The 20,593-nt window shown below is 35.9% G+C and overlaps 1 protein-coding gene across 4 annotated transcripts in view; it reads right to left on the bottom strand.

The window, feature by feature from the left end:
• PRKN (parkin RBR E3 ubiquitin protein ligase) overlaps window positions 1-20,593 on the bottom strand; it is a 706,049-nt gene that overhangs the window by 261,555 nt on the left and 423,901 nt on the right. For all 4 annotated transcript variants that reach the window (XM_051811267.1, XM_051811264.1, XM_051811266.1 and 1 more), the window contains exon 7: window positions 20,037-20,173. In XM_051811267.1, the coding sequence (XP_051667227.1) occupies window positions 20,037-20,173 (137 nt within the window). The remainder of the gene's footprint in view (window positions 1-20,036; window positions 20,174-20,593) is intronic.

Raw genomic sequence — 20,593 nt, 5'->3', positions numbered from 1 at the left:
TTTAAATGATCTTGCAGGGAACACCTGACAGTCTCTTCCCTCACCTTCTCATACCACAATTCACACAGTTTTTTAACACATTGAATGATTTTGCAGAGGAGTACAAATTAAAATTATCGCAAGTCCTGCAAAAATAAGCAGATGGACAGAGGAAAGGTACCTTGTAAATGTCTAAGGGAAAGGTGGATATAAGAACTCAAAATGTATTAGATGGCAGAGAATCCACAAAGATAAATGACCTTAAAATGACTCTGTCGTGAGAGATTTTTCAGTCAGTGCTTGTATGTTCTTAAGACACCACAGTTAATTGACCAGGAGTCACAAATCTGAGAAAAACCCCTCTATGGTTTCCTGCAGTTGAGAGAAGCCACTGCAACACCAAGCCTGACTACCTTCTACTGCAGTGTCAAGAACAGAGCCCATCTTCAATAGTTCTTGCCTTAGAGGTGAGCAAAGCTTTAGAAAAGGGCATTACAAAAAGTATAATGAAAATTAAGAATGGAAATTAAAATAAAAGAGAGAAAACAAAGAGAAGATAACATCCCCCTCACTGCAACCCCCTTTTCCCCTTCCAAAGAAAACCCCACCTAAACCCTGAAATCTGTGTATCTGTGCCAAGAAAGCAGTGTAAAGGGCTTCACTCACCCATAAGGCCACTGCAAATGGTGACATCAGGAATTATGATTGGGACCCATGCACATATAAAAAGAGAGAGCTTGATCAAATGAAACTGGGCTGTGTTTCATTCACTCTATAGATTCAGATTCATTCAAAGGACATTAGCAGTCACAGAGTTGACTGCCAACTGCTTCTCTATTCAGTGTTTATAATTGGAGTGGAGGTGGGAGGTGATAAAAGCAGGGAAGAGGCATAATAAGACCAAAGAACAGAGTGAAAGGTAAAGCTGGCCAATGGAGTTAAAAAGAGGGGATGGAAAGCAAATTAGATACCTCATGCTGCCAAACCAATAAAACAGTGAGAGTCTGGAAAAGAAGACAGAAAAGAAAATTGGTGAAGTTCAATCAGGAATGGAGACAAAATGGCCCAGTAAGAATAAAATGAGGCTACATAGTAAGAATAAAGACAGCTACATAGGAGGGAACCAAAGAGTGGAAAGAGAGTGTCACTGCACTGAAGACATTAGGAGATCTCAGCTGACTAAAGGTGAGAAGTGAAAACACAAAGGAGTGGGAGAGAGATAATGAGGGGAGATATGTTAAAACTGAAAAATTGAAAGAATACCTGCCATTTAGATATTCCAGTAAACTAGGGAGGAAACACTGCGAGCTGAACTGGCAAGATCTGAAGGTGCACAGAAAGAATGTTAAGTAATGAGACCAAGGGATTTCAGGGTGTGTGTAAGATGATCTAGTCAGTGCTAGATATGCCAGCAGAGACTCCTTTCAGGTTGACTAACTTTATGCATCTTTATTTTTTGTCCTGCAAGCACATTTCCTCTTATGAGTTAGAGTAGCTTTTCATCAAGGATGCTTCCAGTAGAGTAAGCAGTCATACTTTTGGAGCTCTGAACTGCTTGTTGGTTTGCAGTTTGGTTTGCATTTTGCCAGCACCTGATGACTTCCAGATCTGAATGTACAATTACATCCTGTCTGCTTCATCAGGAAATGAGTTTTAGCACCAGATTTCCACTAAGTAACTCCGATTATGAAATCATATTTTAAAAGCCAAGTAAGTTACAATTTATGTTAAGTGCATCATAAATCCTGTAGAACAACCAGACATAATAAAATTTCTGAATTAAAAAAAAAAAAAAGGTGGTAAAGTAACAGAAATAATTCCATTTTCAGTTTATGTTCTGAAGTCTATAGGTCTGATCTCACATCTAACATGTAAATGCAAGTTTTAAAGTAATTTCAGAGGAAACCTGAAGTACATTTGACTAATATTTCATTAATGGTCTACGCTGTCAGACTGAAACACATGGGCCCACAAAACCAAAATGCTCAAGAATCACATTTAACAAAGTTTTTTGAAATCAATATCTTTCCCAAAAGACAAGTCTTTCAGGACTACAGATCTCATTGATGCTTCCATCTATCACTAATATTCTCTCTCCCAGCTAGATCGCTATTCAAAAGTGTCCTATTTTATAACTAAGCCAGACATCCAAATTTCTAACTTTTTTTTTTTTTTTTGCATATAAAACTGAGTTTTAGAGTCCCAAAATTAACAGTTTTGTAAGCCTTAGCTCCATTCTGGGTGCTGTAACACCATATATAACACGATCTGTTATACTTCTCTGTTATTTTCCCCTAGAACTGACATCTGAGGTAACAAAAGCTCTTTCCCAGTCACCAAGGATTTTATAAGCATTATCAGTAATGTAGTTGATTGCATTATTTGCAGAGAATACTCAGCCATTTACAGTGAAGAAACAGACAGATGCCGTGCTGACCGCTTCAGAGAGCAGGAAAGGACTATTAGAAATGGGGCTTCTAATAGAGCCATTGTGTCCCATTTCACTTCTAATAACTGTGATCTCTTTGTGTCCTTCAGCAGGGTTTCCAAGATGCTAACCACTCAGAGCTTAATAGCCATATAGATTCTCACTAGCCAGCAAAACTAGATGACAGAATAATTTTCTACTAACTTTTTCTTGTGCTTATATTTATCTCAAATGTAATTCCCACAATATCTAATGGTATTGCAGTGTTGCTTCTGTTTTTCACCTATGTTTAGAGACTCACCCAGTCACCTTTAAGCCTTGCAACCCTACGCACTGTTCGGTTCATCTCCCTATATATGTTTTAGTATCCTTCTCGCTGAATCTTGGTCTTTCAAAAGGTTTTTTACAGTCCTATAAAATGCATCTTTTTTTCCTGTTAAAATTTTCCTTTAACTGTTATTTTCATTTATTGCATAGATTCAAGCTTACAGTAGTAAGAACCATTAAAACTCCTATTGAGATGGAGTGGCAAATAAACCCTTCCTTTAAGTTAACTTCATAGGTTCTGAGTAAAGTTGATACATACATGAAAAAGCAATGAGACATAAACATCACACAGAATTAAGATAGCCCTAGTGTCAAACATCATTTATTCCTTGATTTATTCTTTAAATGTTGTTTTAGGACTTGGGACATGTAATTAAGAAGAGATAAGACAAAAAGAAGAAAGAAAAGTGAATGACCAGGTAGTCCAGAAGTAAAAGGTGAATTACCAGGGTATGCAAAATGAGTAAACGGGCAGCAGTGGAGTAAAACTAAGGAGGTGGCTTGAGAAAACAGCCATTCTACAAAGGGAAGAGGCAATTGGAACAAAACAACAGCTGTCTGAAAGTCCCCTTCAGTTTCTCAGAGTAGATATATTGGCTTGAACATCTCTCTAGTTTTAACCCTGAAGGCCAAATGGTGGAGAGAAGGAAAGCATGAGCTACACTGCAACTTTCCCCAGAGTGGAGTAACCACACTGAATCATACCACTGTGACCTCTGAAGAGAATAGAAGAAGGAGCTACTGCCAATTCCATGCCTTATTCCTGAAGCCAACAGTCTCTTTTTTACTTCTGTAGCTACTCCTACTGGCTACACACCATTTCCATATTTCCTTTATGTTTTCCTTTATGTTTATTTCTCTTAATATCTATTCTCACATTCATTCCTCTTCCTATACCTACATGAGTTTTACATTACGTTATACCACATTATGATAATTTTTTTTTAAATAAAATGTGGAATGAATGAACAAAACAACAAACAGAAAAAAGAACAGAATATTCCACAGTAGGGGAAATAATATAGGAATAAATCTTAAAAAAATTAATGAAAAATAGAGGCAGAAACTCCTAACCACAACTGACCCACTTACAGAGTATGCACGCTTCACATTATGTTGTTAAATGTTTATAGTTTCTTATTAATCAGTGGTTCAGTTATTCTAACATAACATAAAAAATCATATTCAAATTACTTCATTTGGAGTTGTGGAGAAATATCTTAAAGGAATATATGACTTCATTTAATGAAGTAGGAAAAGCAGTATGACAATTTCTGACATTTCTTGACTTCTAACCTAAAAGCTATACCTTTCTATATACACTTATGTGCATGTGTGAGCGTATACATATATGCATTCTGTTTGAATATATATGCATACTTGTCCCTTACGCATACAAATATTTATGTTTATATAAAATGCATAACTTGACTTTGTAATGAATAAAATAAACAGTGGCAAAACCATGAGGAAGCTATGCAAGTCATCCTAACTGAGCAATATTAAGCCATAAAATGCCATCATTCATCCTGTATTCTATATATATTTGACAAATATATTCCTATAAACATGTTAAAAAGAGTTTTACAAATTTTATTAGTATTATTTCTCATATCCATCTGCCTATAGAAGCAGGCTCCCTTAGTACTAAGATTCTAACTGTAGAGGGCCCTGAGGGAGAGGAATAGTATAATTTTTTCAAAAACCTCTCAAATTATGCAAAGCAGATTTCCAACATATAAAAAGTGTCATAATCTTAAAGTCTGCTGTGAGCTAAAAGCCAATGGAAATCAAGGATTCTTCCCTAAGAGAATAATCCATTTTTATTCCTTAGATTTGCAAGATATCTCTAATCGGCACAGCTCTAACGCTGAACTGTGCCCAGATCTGCTCTTCAACAAACCTAACTTTTACTACTGCTTGTGCACATTCTGAGAAGACAAAAACATGAAAAAGAAAAAATATTTCCCTTGTAAGTTGTACTAAAAACTGTGCAACTTGATATTCCTCAGTTGTGGAATTGTAAATGCATCCCCACTTAAATCCTGCTAGGACAAGAGCAGGGGAGTTGATTAAAGTGGTTATAACTGCACACAACTTATAAACGGTCACACAAATGCCTAATGCTTTACACAATGTGACACACAAGTACAATAAGTAACCTTTTCAGGAGCTGGACTGACCGAGCAGACACACAAGGTAAATTGTGTACAGTGATATTTGGGAGCAGCCACACAGGAGGCTTACTGCATAACCTGACTTTAAATTTGCCCTTTTACATATAGGTTATCAACACCTGTTATAAACAACATAAGCAAAACCCAGAGTTTTAGTTTGCATGCATGGAAATGGAAACAAATGTTTTGGCAGTAATTTTTCAACTCTGACTTAAAATGAGTTGAGATTGTTACAGAAGGGTAGTTTCTGAGCGATGATTGTCTTAAAAAGCCTGGAAGATCTCATTTCTCCAAGAGAAAGAAAAAAAACTGTTCTAAGCCTAATAGGCAAGTAATATGTTTACATTGCAAAGGTACATTTCTCTAGCCACTTAAAAGGAATGGAGAAGGACTTTTAAAATAAGGGGAAAGCCTCATGTAACAGAATTAAAAAACTTACAATATGTGCCTAAGAGAATTTTCTTTCAATAATACATGTTCAAACATGGATAAGTACTGTATTAATTTGTTCTTAAAAGCAATCAGTTTGACTGTAAACATATTTTTCTTTCAGTTGGGATAATTTTATTATTATGTAGAGGTATTCAACATAGAGTGATTGGATTTGAGCTACAATGTAAAGCTATTCACTAGGGGATTGAAAAATTCAGAAATTTATATAGAAAGAATGGTCAGAGAAAGATTTAGTCAATATAATAAAATTTACCTGATAAAGCTAAATAATAATGTATGTCCTTTAATGAAAAAACTTAAAAATGTAATGTAAATCTAAATAAAGACATACTTGTGCATTTGAACTGCATTATCTTCCCCAAATAAATTTTTTATCACAACAAAGTTGACATAAAGTGAAAGTGAAATACAGATATGTATTCATATCTGCACACATATGCAGCTTGATAGACAGGGATTAGAAACATCAGTCTAGAATAATTTTAGTCCTTTCAGTTAATTTTATAAATAGTCAGAGCAAGTTAAATCAGGATTACTCTTCGCAGGTGCAAATCATTGCATTAAATTCTGCTTGGATTTGCCCAAATTTCTGGATGTAAGTCTATGTCTACATGCTGCCAGATCAGCAGTTTGTAAGTGGGAGGCTGAAGCAAGCCAAGATTTCAGAGTTATCTCTTCCAAATTTTTCCGGTGCATTAGCAGCCACTTTCTGGCCGCAAACAATACCATACTGCATATGTCATATTGTTAGTACTATGTCTTAATTTCAGATGTAAAACTGCCTCTCAAAATAGAGCAGAGAGTGAATTAAAAAAGAATGTCATCATACCAGAACTGTGAGAAACTAGAAAAGACAGAGTACCATATTTCCAGGTTCCTTGGATATATCACAACATATGGCCTAGAGAACATTTTATACATAACAACTCTCCAAAATACTGAATTGTCATTCATAAGAAGACTCTTCTGTGCTTTTGAATTCTGAGGACTAGAATTTAATCTCATTTTGTGTCTATTGTTGGCATAAATCCATATTTTCCAATAGTACCTATGATAAGACATTTATCTAAGAAATATCCTTTGTTTTCTAGTCTCTACTTAAATGGCCAGGAAGCTTCCTACATACATATGTGCCCATCAATCCCCATCTTTTTGAATTTGGGAGAGTTGTGTTACTGGGATGAGTTGACTATAAGGAATTTCAATGTTAGGATTAAAACCAGTTTCCCCATCCTAGGTACTTTTCAATTTCAAGATTCAAATGTCTACTTTTTTAAACCTTAGAATTTTAAACCATTAATAATTTTAGTTTATATTCTCAAACACCAAAATCCATCCCAAATTCCCATTGGTTTCACTGGGAGTCATTCACCAAAAATCTGCCATTTTAAAAATATGTAACTCTGGTAATTGCAGGATAATAACTTAGAGTTTAGAACACTGTTCTAACAGGACTACAAAGATTCCTAGTACAAACAAACTGTGACTCTCATTTGCAACTTAATGTTGCTTTCAATTATTTAACCTAGGAGATAGTATTAATTACACGGTACTTTTAATTACCATAGTTAAAGCAGTAATTATCTTTGAGAGAAATCTTGGTTGCACACCAGTCCTGATTTCCAGAATACCAAAAGTATGAGTACAAATCTCCTTACATTCTAGGTAATATCACTTCAATTATCCTACTTTCAGTCTGTAAAAACTGATTATCAACTGCTTTTGGCTGCTTTGTGAGAGGCACAGAAAGTGACCTTAACAAACACATAGCAGTTTCAGGAGGATCATGGTAAAGTTAGGAAACTCTCCCAGTGCAAGAGGGGAAGGGGCTGTCCTGAATTGCATGGTCATAGTCTGTTGAATGGCATCACTTACACAACTTGTATGGCATCTAGAGAACAAACCCAGCATAGAGGTATCCCATACTAGAGGAATACTGTTCCCTTCCCAAATTTCAGTTAATGTCCAGGCTCTGGTGCGGCTAAAGTGAAAGCACGGGTTAAACAACCTTTCATTTGCTCTAAGGTTGGACCTTGCTATCTGCACTAAATCTCAGTGTTGCGCTGCTTCCGTCTGCAGTCAGAGAGTGTGAGATCCATCCACTGTGCCATATATTCTTTCAATTATCCAAGTGCTGTAAATGCCTCCTATTTTGTAAACAAACTGAGAATAATATAGATGAACTGGGTTTTGTTTTCTCACTTGAATGTGGAATCTATTATAGAATGCTGCTTAACTGGGATTTAGTATTAAAAGCAGAGGAACAAAAGAGGGAAAACGTTTTCATGAGCTTCATCCAGCACGTGAAATTCACTGTTTTGTTTTCTGTGCATTTGCATAGTCATAATACACATGAGGGGTTGAAATCACTTTCGAATACAATGTGTTTTGAAACAGTGCGTTTTTCAGGTTAGGGTGTATTTCCAAATATGCTGTGTAAAAAGGCAAGGAAAATTGGTTTACTTAGAAATAATAAAGCAGTTCCCTGAATCAGTCCATCTTGGTGACATTGATGCTATCTAGCAATGAGGTTGATGCATGAAAATTCCTTTATGCATGCAGGTCCATGCATAAACATAAGCATTTGAATACCAACCAACCAGGTTAAGCATGTGCTAATTATGCATGTTCCTGTGCAGATGAGCAATATTCCTTCCATTGCTGAACACCTAATATAAGCAGCAGAAAACTCAGAATTTTCTGAAAAGAGGGAAACAAAGGAGTGAACTGCAGATTACTGTGAGAAATGAGTAAAAGGTGGGGGAGTTCAAGGTTACCCTAGGATGAAACACAGAAATGGGGACATACATAAGAAATCTCTGTTAGAATTTCTTCTTATTATTTATTGTGGAAGACATCCAACTGAACAGAAGAGGTTTGGCTCTTTAGAGGAAACATTTAATTATAGGCATAATGTCCTCAGCTTTTGATGTTGCTTCTGTGATGGGAAAATGGTTTCAAGTAACACCCCCATAAATCCTGATGAAGTTGGGAGAGATACAGAGGCTCTGACCAGTTTTCCAAACCAACATGCTAACATTTTTTTATTGAAAAAGAGTCTACATTTGTTTTGATAATGAATATATTTTAAATGTTGATAGTATTTTGCATTTTTAGTAGTAAACCATAATTTACTTTTTAAGAAAATGCGATGTCAAGAAATTGATTCTTCAGATAATTCCTCTTGACTAGATTTTTTTATTATGAAAATTCTACATATCATTAAATAGAGTAAATATACCATTTTAAAATACTTCTGCCTTGAGGTATTTTCTGGCAAAAATTATTTCTAACTTTTTAGAAAAATAAAAACTAATTTCTCAAGTAGACTTCTGTAACATTTAAAAATGCACAGCAAATCAAGTCGCAACAAGTAAATTCAGGACAATTTCCATGACAGTCTATGGAAACTAGTCTATAAATTCTTATTAAGAAAAAACCCAGAGTGAAAAGGCACAAATTGAGAGAAGGAAAAACCTATACGATTAGAATGAAGAACTCCCTGTAGACTGACATACACCGTAAAAAAAAATTACTTATTTTAATTCTGATATATATTAGACATTCAGTTCTCTTGCTAGTAACTAGTTATGGTCAAAATATGCAACTTATTATTCATACCATCATAACAGAAAACCATCACGTCCAGTGCAAAGATGCTATGCAGTTTCAGACCTGAAATGTGGTCTAGATTTTAAAAACTGATGACTTGATTTACCTTGATTCATTAGTGGCCTCAAAACTCCCTATTCATACAGCATTCCATATAAAAATATGGCTGCTTGCACTTCACTGCTCATCTTCCCATTGAGAATAGAAGACCTCAGAATGCTAAAGCAGAATAAAATTTGAAGCTTTTATAGAAATCCTAGAGCACTGGATAGAAAAGTAGACAAACCACTGCATTTACTACTAATATATTTCTGCGTTCTCTTGGTTTGGTATTTTGGGATGGTGGGGTGTTTGTTTTTTTTTTTTTTAAATACAGACACTCTCAAGCATAATAGATCTGTATAGAAAGTCAAAAATTTCACACTACTTACCCCAGAGGCTAGAATGACTTCCTCCCCAAATAAATAATTAAGCAGATTTACAAAACACACATTATTTTCCCAAGTGACTGGAACGGCTCCAAGCGATTAAATACATAATTAGGATGTTTTTCTAAAATGCTTATTATTTACCTGAGAGTCTCATCGCAGAATCTGTGGTAAATACTGTCTCCCTGCTAGCAGTTATTACCAAAACCACCTCTATAATTTTCAGCCTTCCTCCAGTAGTGATATCAACAGAGGATATTACTTGGGGCAATGGATCATGAAAAGCAAAATCTGACTGTGCCAGGCAGCCTATTTAACTGACAAGCTGAGCTTTCTTTGTACCTGGAATTGCACTCTTTCATATTACAAACACAGTGGAAAGCAAACAAAAGGACCTTTTGGTACTTTAGTTTGTGTTTTAACAGCCACAAATTCTGCTGAAGGCTGTGCCTATGCGCTATTATGTGCATGCATGGCTACAGAAACAAAGACAGAAAAAATCCCCACACTCTTATTAACTGTTTTCTACCTGGTAAGGATAATGAAGGAAACATCATGTGTTTGTCAAAAAACAAAGCAAGCCTTTGTGGCCCCCACTCCATTTGAAGCAGAATTTTCTTTCCCAAGCAGCTGTCTTCGGCCAAGTTACCACAGCATTCCAGCCTTGACTTGTAACTACCCCCATTGCCTCTCTCTAGGAGGCACACAGTCATAGTGCCAGGCATGCAACAAGTGAATGTGAATATTCCTGCTCACCACCAGGAAAGGAAAAGGTCAGGCAATAAGATCTAGCTGGTACACCTATGCAGCCAAGGGACAATACCAAATGCCCTTTTCCTAGTGATCACAGACAATAAAACTGACTCACAGAGGTGAACCCTTTTCATTACTCCACCTCCAGAGTCAGTTTTCTTTACAGTTTTACCTGCCCAGAGGCTTTACTGCTTTGTGGTCCTTACAGAGGAGATAAAGAGTGACTGGAATCTCAACTAGAAAAAAAGAGGGCAGGAGGAAACAGCAAGGCATGACAAGGTGAGGGAGAGAAAAGAAAGACAAAAGGAGAAATGAAGAGCAAGAGAAAAAGATGGAAAAAAAACAGAGGGCATGCCAGCAATATTTAGGGATCAGCAAATAAGGTAACAGAAATGGGCAGACAGCAAAGGGAATGGCAGTGAAGGACAGAATAGAAAATATATTACTTCTCAGAAAAGCAAAAAATAAATAAATCAATCATGAAAAGAAATAATGTAGAATCAGGATTCTTGGGGAAAAATAAAGACAATGAACAAATAGAGAAAGAAATCAAACAACTAAGCAGAAGACTTACTGTGCGTACCTTTTTCACTATATTTCCCAGTTGTTTCATTTGTCTGTTTTTTAACACCATCAACTAAGCTATTTGTGTTTTACACGCATATGTGAATTCACAACCACAACCAAATATCTTAAATAGAGGTGAGAATTTATTCAGATTTACAATTTGGTGTCAATACAATAAAATTCTGCCCTGGATATTTTAGCTATTTCTGTGAAAGCCTAACAGTAAAAACATTCTTGAAGCACTGGTGTCTCATGCAGCGTGAACCACTGGAGTAGCTAAGGTGTGCACCAAATGGCCAGAACTACTCACTTTGCCAGGTCATTGCTTTTATAGTGCCTCATTTTTTATGAGGTTTAAAAAGAGACATCTAGGGCAAAGGGGAACAGAAAAGAAAAGAAAACAAGTACTGACAGGCAGATAGTGGGTGACTGCACACACACTAGGATGCTGCTAGATGGTATCAGTTTCAAATATAATTGTTTCGTAGCATTCTGATCTCTGTTACAAATAAATAAGACTATAGGATGCATCTTAGTGCTTCAGTCCAGGCCTGTTCAAAGGAACCTAAGCCTTAACATTCCACATACTACATAATCGTATGAATGTTGTTGTATTACAAGTTATTATTTACTGTTGAAATTTATCCATGAGCATTTGCAGTAAGCAAGGTACACAAAAGTATTGAAAGAGAATGTGTGAACATTGTCCAAATTCAAATTGTTATTGAAGGACATGACTAGCAAAGGTCTGGCAAAATTTCACTTCCATAAGCATTTAAGAAATGGGAAAGTCTTATAAGAGAACCTCATTCACCCTCATTTTCAAGCCATTTAAACAATGTATAAGCAAAATATAAGTTCTACTGTCATTCTCAACTGTCATTCTCTCCAACTGTATCTCATCTGCCTTTTATTCCCCATCTTGGCTATGAATCAGATTGAATCGTGTACTAGGAAAGTCCCTTTTTAGAAGGTGTCCCTTATTCTGCCACTTAAACTCTGCAAACTCCAATGTTAATTTCCTTACAGATATTTAAAGGTCAAAACATAAAATATTGCAGTAAATATAGGGATATTAAATTGTTCTAGCAGACCTTATTTTCTTGTTAATGTCATTGAAATAATGAGGTTACATTGATTTTAAAACTGGAAAATGAAACATAAACATTTCTAACTAGCCCAAATTTATCAGGCATCAAAGCAAAAAAAGCAAAGTGTAAGCCTCTAAATAAGTCCTTTACAAGAGCATATTAAAACTCCCTATCTGCTTCACCACATATATTTGCTATCTTAAATAATCTAGACTTACTTCCAAATAAGCCTACTCTGTCATCATATGGGGGCAAGTCTCTATAAGCCATAGTTAAGTATAGTTAATAATTTCCACGTGTATAAGAAGGGAAGGAAACCAGGCTACCAAACGACAGTAGGTGACATGATGGCTTTTTTTAATGTGAACATGGATTCCCCATGGGCCAGAATGGGAATATTATTATTGCATATAAACCTTTCATCCACCACCAGTTTCATTCACCAATATATCGGAGTGTACTTGACCCAGATATGGAATGAAAATCTCCTTCCTAAATTGCACACCTTATCTCCTTTACCTCCCTATTTATTTGTTGTCTTGAAATATATTTCTGGGGAGAAAGGATTTATTGAAATGCAGTTTGAACCATGTTACTTTTTATAACCTTCGCTTGCACCTACATTGTGCAGTCATTTGACACATCTGCTATATCAAGAACAAATCTGATTGAGGAGTTTTAATAAGAACTTGAATCAATAAATTATAACAGATTGGTGATTAGTACTATTATTTATATGCAATATTTTTGTACCCCTTAAAATGCTGATGTCTGCTTCACAGGGATTAATTATTTTCATAATTTTGTCTAAGTAGTAATATAGAAAATGTCAAAAAGAAAATTAGATTTTCACTTCTCAGACACAGAAATTTAATTAAAGCCAACTTCTTGTTGAAGGGGAATGTCCTTAGCTGGTTCTCTGATCTGGCAGCAGCTCTACATTCTGCCATGTGGGAGACCAAGGCTCAGAAAGTGACTCAGGGAATATTAATCACTAGGTTTCAGAGACTAAACACATGCTGAATGTGCCACAGTTGGTCCCAGCAGGTTATTTATGGAGTATTTAAGTTAGCAGACAGCAATGATTTCTTATAAAGGCTGACGCTTGCACAGCCCACCTCAGAGATGGCACTATACTGAAAGAAACCCTCTGCTTAGATAAAAACTGATCCATTAGGAAATCTCTAATTATCCAAGCATGAAAGGTCAGCTTCCCTTCATGCTGGAAAAGTGTAAGATAAACACCTCAAGCACATTCCAGCTGTAAAGATCAACATCTTCAGTCTGTTGGACATTTTTAGGGCAAACTCAGGTGTCTCCAATCTGTGGAAGAAGAGTTCACATATAAACTACCAAACTACTGTCATGTAAAGCTAAAGTCCCAGCCTTGCAAAAAATAAGAGAAGCCAGAGGCATTATTTACTCATTTTGACTACCCTCCCTCTTTAGATCTTTTTTCTTTCATGCCTTGAACAGTTACCAATGCTTCTCCTTAATTCACGGCTTCTTCAGCCTCTCTCTCAGTTCTTTCCCTTCATGACTCCTCTTTTACCTATTTCCTGAATATTATTCCTTTCTTCTATTTATCTCAATTATTCCAGTTTTTCATCCAGAGACTTCCTCATTAATATTAACTGCCTATGGACTAGAATGGGAGCACCAAGCAAGGCCATTCAGGACTTAAAGCACCATCCAGGGACAATTGAATGCGGTCCTGGTTCAAAGTTAATCTGCATCCATGAATGAACACAAAAGTTTCTTGTTCAGAAGCTGACCTTTCTTTCTTAAAAAATATATTTTTTTCTGGAGAAGACAGACTTTAAGGAGATACAGTCAAAATCATTGTACTTGCTATAGCAGTACTTACATAAGATGAATTAGAAAATAGCTTGAATTAAAAACCCATTCAAGCAGTTCAGTGTAAATAAACTAACATAATTACTTGATTTTATTGTTCATGTATGTGATCATTTTTCTAAATCAGGTGGCAGTTTAAAAGTGACTTTTCAACCATATATGCACATCAAGCGATCACTATAAGATGAACCAGTATGAGCGGAAGTGCTTTCAGTCAGAACAAACACTTTTCATTTCCAAAGTCACAGCTTTCACTGATTCCAGTTGAGACAAAAATTCACCTCCACTTCAGCTGGACATAGAAATAACGAAAGACAGATAGACCCCTTTGCACATACTTTTGCTACTGCTCCAGCATGTTTATTTTACATTGACACTGGCCATCTTATTTTATAGGACAAGAAGTCTGCTTTGAAAGTTCATTTCTAGTTCCTCTTAAAGCCAATTAATTTCTAAGAATGATTTTTTCATTATCTCTTGTCCTTCATTACTGCTAACCAGATTAGGCCTATGTGCACTGTCATCTCTATGTAATTTGCAAATGAAATATATTGCAATAGAAGAACTAGTGAGAGATAAAGGAGAAAAACACCTATGGGAAGATATTTTATGCTGAATTTAATTACGGCCACTCAGTTTTCTCTAAGTATTACACTGTAGTTGTTTCCAGAGAAGAATCCAATGCCTGCTTCAAGTATACTATGGGATAAAGCTCTGCTTGTTCTATAGATTTGGAGGCTGTTGAGATAGGGAGATGGGTATCTGCTGACACAGAAACAGCACAAACACTTGAGGGAGCAAACCTCAGATGTCACTGCTTGAACTTCAGTCAACACTGAAAATGGAAATGAAGGAGTTGCTGTGACTTCTAACCATGTCCTTCGAGCTAGTCTCATGAGCTTGTGCCAGTAAAGGAACACAAAAAACCACTTGATACTCTGGTAGTTCATGTTTATTTTATGACCACAGTGAGAGGAGAATGCAGAAGAACACAAAAAATTCTTCAGGAAACTATTTCACAAAACTTCTGCAAATTCAATTAATCATTGAGAGTAAAAATCTGGTTTATCTATATGCTTTTAGTTCCCTTCTCCATCAAAGTCTGTTTCTGTACACTCAAATATTTCATACCAACAAAATAATGCAAAAAGTTTATAGCTGTCAAGAATTTAACAATCCCTAAACATTAAACTTAAGGAGCACTGGGAAGAAAATCCTAAGGCTGCAAATATGTGTGCTTTTCAATTCCTTTTATTTTATTCCTCTATTAATCACTGCCATTTCCTGCATTTTCTGATTTCCTAAGGTACCTCAAATGTTTTTAATCAGGATTATTGGAGAACATAGATTTCAAAAACTGTTGACATATCGAAGCTTCACACCAGGCAACGCATTTCTTGTACCAATTGGTGCACTCTTCCATTTTAGGACCCACTAAACTATGCCTGTTTCTTCATTACATTCTTGAGAAGGTTCTGTTCATAGAACACTGACCTTCACTTAAAAATCCCTTGCGCATACCCCCCTGAAATTTAATAGAGCTTTTATCTGCAACAGAAAAGATTCAAATACACTATCCGGTGTGATCAAATCAAACACAGTTTTCCTCCTCCCTTTTAGTTGCAAACTTTGCCTAAGCTAACTGTTTATTCTCCCATTTTCTTAAGGGGTACTATGATTTTGAAAGATGATTCAGAGATTCACGACTGCATTGATGCACCGTTATTTTACAAATAGTATGTAATGTGGATAAAAAACTTAATCTAATCCTAGAAGCTTTCTTTGAATGGAACATGGTTCTTGAGGCAATTAATTATACTTTAAAGCTTTAGTCTTTTTTATTAGCAGTTCCATATACAAACTAGGGTAAATCTATTTATTTATTTATGTATCTATGTGGTAAAATCAGATTACTTCCAGATACAATAGTGTTTTACAGTCATCAGGAGAACTGCATCTTTTATCCGGATTCCTTTGAAATATATCATGCATATGATTACTCATAAGAAGTAAAGTGATGCAAAGACATTTTTGTAAAGTGCCTACAGCAGTGTAAAACCTTGCCTTTTCTTGGCGTCACCAACTTTTCTTCTACCAAAGATCTGTGGAAGCCTATTTTACCAGGGGAACCAAGACTCATAAAGCTGTAATGCTATTTTAAAAATGAAACTGTGTTCATAGGAACAGTATGTATTTAAATGGGGTAATACATTGTATATTTGTATGCAATTCCTGCTTTGAGGTAATGCTATAACATTCTTTGCCCTGCATAGTAACTAAATAACCATAAATGATCTTTCATGCATATGCAAATCTATCCCTCTAAGCACCTTATTAATTATTTCAAAGATACTTGGAGGTCACCACTCATGGAAATTTCTATGCATGAAGCCTCATTAATACAAGACACCACACAGAGAGATGGGATAGATTTTTGTTGCCATTTAACAAGGGCAGAGAGTATAATCTGTAACGTTTACTTTTTTATTATAATGACCAATGAAATTCAGCCAGCTCCTATCCACAAGTCCTTCCTCTTAGCTGATACAGTGAGTTTGCATTGTGAGGTTGCTGCCACACTCCCCTGAACAGCTAATCCTATCAATGCACCAGTTACTGTGCTCAGAGCTCTGGTTGTTCTCAGCTGGAGTAGTGCCGGCTGGTGCTAGATTAGCAGCTAAACACTAAGGAATTAATGTTGTTCTTCCAAAAATTACAGCAATGACACATTTTGTTTTGGAACAAAGTGAAGTTATGACATTATTGAGGTGATATATCATAGCTCATCAGCTGAGACGATAGCCTTCTTTTGAACACGTATTATCTCCTGCTTAATTAGGCCCCATAACAGGAATCAAAGCAAAGCAAGGATATAACCACACAAAATACCTGAATGCAATGACAAAATTCATCTTCTGGCATATCTGTGCCAGGAAGCAAGAAATTAAACTTACTTGAGAAGCAGTGTTTATCTGAAATCCCTAGATCCTTTCCAACTCAAATTATTATATACTTGTGATGAAAACACTGATCTTGTCTGTCACAGTGCCCCTTTGCTGTTGCAGCTGCTGTTTATTTTTATTCTGCTGTGTGTGTGGTGCTTTCACCTCTAGGTTGATCCAATAAAAGATATAAAAAACTTGCTATGTTGCTACATTCCCTTGATAGAAATCGGGAACAGTGAGTCAAATGTTAATGGAAACTGCAGGCTATGTTCATTATGTTATCTCTATTTTTGAAAAACACTAGAATGAACAGAACTAATTGGAAGTGCAAACAATTTAAATACACTTAATTACAAAATCAAACCCTCCTGTATAGATCGAGGGCAATGTGTGCACATATGCCTTGAAGAAATGGGCTAGTTTTTAAGTAAAGTCACTCTTACATGAAAATCATAAAATAATTTTTACGAAGTCCAAACTTCAAGACCTCTTAAATACTACTTCAGCATTAGTCTGTGATGTTTAAAAATACATGCATTAATGCAGAATCTTTTGATCTGTCTGTGCCTCCTGGTTACCTACTATAACACAAATCTCATCAGACTGAATATGACTTTGTTTTGTACTCCATTTAGAAGCAGGCTCAAATCAACATCTAACCTTTCAATAAAGCTCAGGTCTAACACTTTTTACTTTGAATTATGCTCTGTTAGATATAACATGCATTAAATCCACATTGCCAAAATAAGAAAGAAATGTCTTTTCTTGGCATGCCCCACGGTATTCATTCCTGGCAAGGGAAATTCATTTTAGGCTTCACTGAGGTAATCAGAGAAAGCTGTGTCAAACAGCATTTTATCATCCTCACATGTAAATAAAAACTGCAAATTGCAGTTGCAAAATGAAGATTGTGAACCGTAGACTGTAAAAATGCTATCTTATGCCATTCAATAGAAGTATCATGATAAGTGGAAAAGAAAGTCACATGATACTGTTCTGAATGTTTCTTAATTGAATTAACTGACAATGAAAGCTGCTGGATTCATAGCTATGAAGAAGGCTAATAACCTTTGAGTAGTAAGAAGGGGTTCATAACTCAGGGATGTCACCTCTTCATAGGTGTGATGAAACTCAGTCTCATGACTTTTTCAAAGGACAAAAAGTAGTCATTAGCTCTTAAGTATAACAATATTAGAGACAAATTACTTGTATATGAGAAAGCTAAGTTCCGGTAGCTGCAGAAATGAACCAGTGAAGTTGCAACAGCCCTGCTTAGGTTCTTCATTCTGCAAAGCAGTTTGAAAGATAGTAATTCCAAATGCTTTTCTTTTTTGATACAGAACTGCTAACACAACAGAGAGAACTGATGGAGGTAGCAATCAATGAGAAAGAAAATGTATTGCAATTGTATTATTATTACTACTGCAATTAGAACTACTTTAAGGCATAGTATTTTGAAAACAACTTTCTGATTTGAGGAGTCCTGAAGCTTTGAGATTAAAAATATTTTAGCACTCCCATATTTAGCTATTATAACACTTAAAGTATAACACAGCTGAGGCTAGACTGGCACCAATAGCTTCCTTTCTATTCCCTCAGCTGAACTCTCACTTGAACAGTAGAAGTACACTCATACTTTGTGCATCCTTTACAGCATCCCTTAAGCCAAGCCTATGCCTTCCTCATCATTCAAAAGATGAGGAAATCACATCCCTGAGCATTCCAGCTCCATCTTCTTGCATATTCTCCTCATCCTACCTCTAACTCTGCTTCTACTGTTCAATTCCCATAATGTTCAACTTCAGCGAATAGAAGAGAGAAAAAGACTGGCTTGCCAGTCATGGGTAAAACCTTCTGAAAACTTCCCAGTCTCCTCTCTGAGAGAAAAGAACTTCTGAAGTGAACAACTGGAGTTGAAGATATATAGAAAAATCCTAATACAGGTTTGGTGCAGCATGACTAGCAATGGGTTTACAGACAGAAGAGGTGGAAGAGTCATTAGTTTGACCTATAAGCCTGAACTGGAGGAAGCTCTGTGACACCAGCCATAGCAGCAAGGAGGCTCACAAGACAGGAGGAAGGTGAGCTGCCTGCTGCACCACTGGCATAACTGATTAGCCTAAGGAACTAACAGAAGAAAAGGGAAGAAAATCAATAAAAGAGGGGGGGAAGGATGGATTCAACTCAAGTAGCTTATTAATTTGCGTGGGAGTAGGAAATGGATTAACTTTTGGAGAAGCAAGGAAAGAGGTTGAGAGTATAGACTAACCACGCAGTACTACAGCAATGTTAAGGTCGAGGAAAGAGCATTGTTCAGTTTCTCATGACAAGTTTTCCTACACAACATTAAAAAGTGTTTTGTGCAGTATGACATCAGTGCGTAAATGCAGTAGCAGAGTGAACTGTTGTGCGGGAAATAAAATGAGACCTGGCAAGACAGTACATAAACAGCAGTTCTGGTGAAATGTGAAGATACATTGCTCGTTCGCTCTTGTAGCAATAAAAAATAAATAATTTTAAACAGTTCTTACTAATGTACTTTCAATACCCTCAGGGCATGTTCTCCGGTTAAGTAGATGCTACTGTCCTAAGAAATTTTGTCAATTTTTCTCCCATCTAGTGGGTTTTGAAACTTACTTGTCAGCCATTCAGGTAACCACACAAACCCATCTCCTATTCAGCTTCTAATATGCTGGAAAATTATTCTCATACCACAATACAGGACTTGTGACAAACATATATGCACACATTCAAAATTAGGAACAGGAAAAAAGAATATATTTCTTCACAGCAAAATTTTTGACAATTTTGCAGCCAACATGCCAGTGTAATTGAATCAGTTCTCAAAATAAATCTTCCATATTCTATTTAAGCCTTCATTTAGTTAAGTCAAACTTTGTTTCCTACTCAGGTAAAACATGTAACCTGCCATCTTCTCAGAGCAATCTACATTTCATTCAGTGAGGTGAGAATTAGTAGTAATAACTTTATCACCAGGAAGGTGATTTAAAATTCCCATTGCAGCCCTTTTTTATTAATACTAAGGCCAGGAAAGTTAATAATTTACTTAATTTGAAAGTGAAAATGTGGAGGTAAAGGTGTTTTGGTTTTTTTTAACCAGAGGACAATGCTATCATCTGCTTGCACTTCATGATTATAAAATACTAATGTGAAGAAAGTATACATTTGATTTTAAAAGAAACACCCTTTGGAATCCAGTTAATTCTCCAGTTCGCTTGCTTAGCAAGAACCACTTCCATATTCAAATATTTTCTGCAAGAAATTAAACAACTCCTATGAAAGCAGTATAATTCCACTGATACCCTCAAAACTAATAAGTGATTAAAAAAAAACTTACTCTGAAATCAAAATCACATAAATTAAAAAAAAAAAAAATCATCTGAAACATACAAACATACCTACGCAAGGGAGGGAATAGCCAAGCTCCGGGTCATGGATGAACTGACGGTCATTCAGCATAGTCACACAGTACAAATGGAAACAGTCCAGGCAAATGACATGGCGATGCACGCACTGGAACACAAGCACAGGACTCCTGTTCAAAACAAAACAGTGAAAATGATGAACAAGGACTGGACTGAACTCCACAAAAAGCTTCATTTCAAACTTATAATTTAATAATAATTTTTTCATTCATAATATTCAAGGTTATCACATACATTAAATTAGAATTTAGCCTGGCATATTGCAGCGCTTTTAAAAAGAGATGGTTTCTAAAATGAATCAGATATGAGGAAATGGAAGTTAAGCTTTTACTGAAAGTTGAAACTTTGAAACTGAAACTGGAAAGAAGCAAGAAAAGTGCTTTAGTAACAGGAATCCTTTGTGCAAGGTGAGGAAAGATCACATATGATAAAACATCAAATGGTGATAGGTAGGATAAAATAGAAATGTAACCAGCTAGGAAAACTAAATAGGATTTTGTGAAGACCACCCTGTGCCTTCAGTCTCTCAA

Source organism: Manacus candei, unplaced genomic scaffold (assembly GCF_025592945.1).
Source record: "Manacus candei isolate 608988 ecotype Guabito, Panama unplaced genomic scaffold, ASM2559294v1 h1tg000081l, whole genome shotgun sequence".
NCBI classification, from domain to species: Eukaryota; Metazoa; Chordata; class Aves; order Passeriformes; family Pipridae; genus Manacus; species Manacus candei.
Note: the sequence above shows the minus strand (reverse complement) of the source record. Positions and strands in the feature narration are given on the sequence as shown.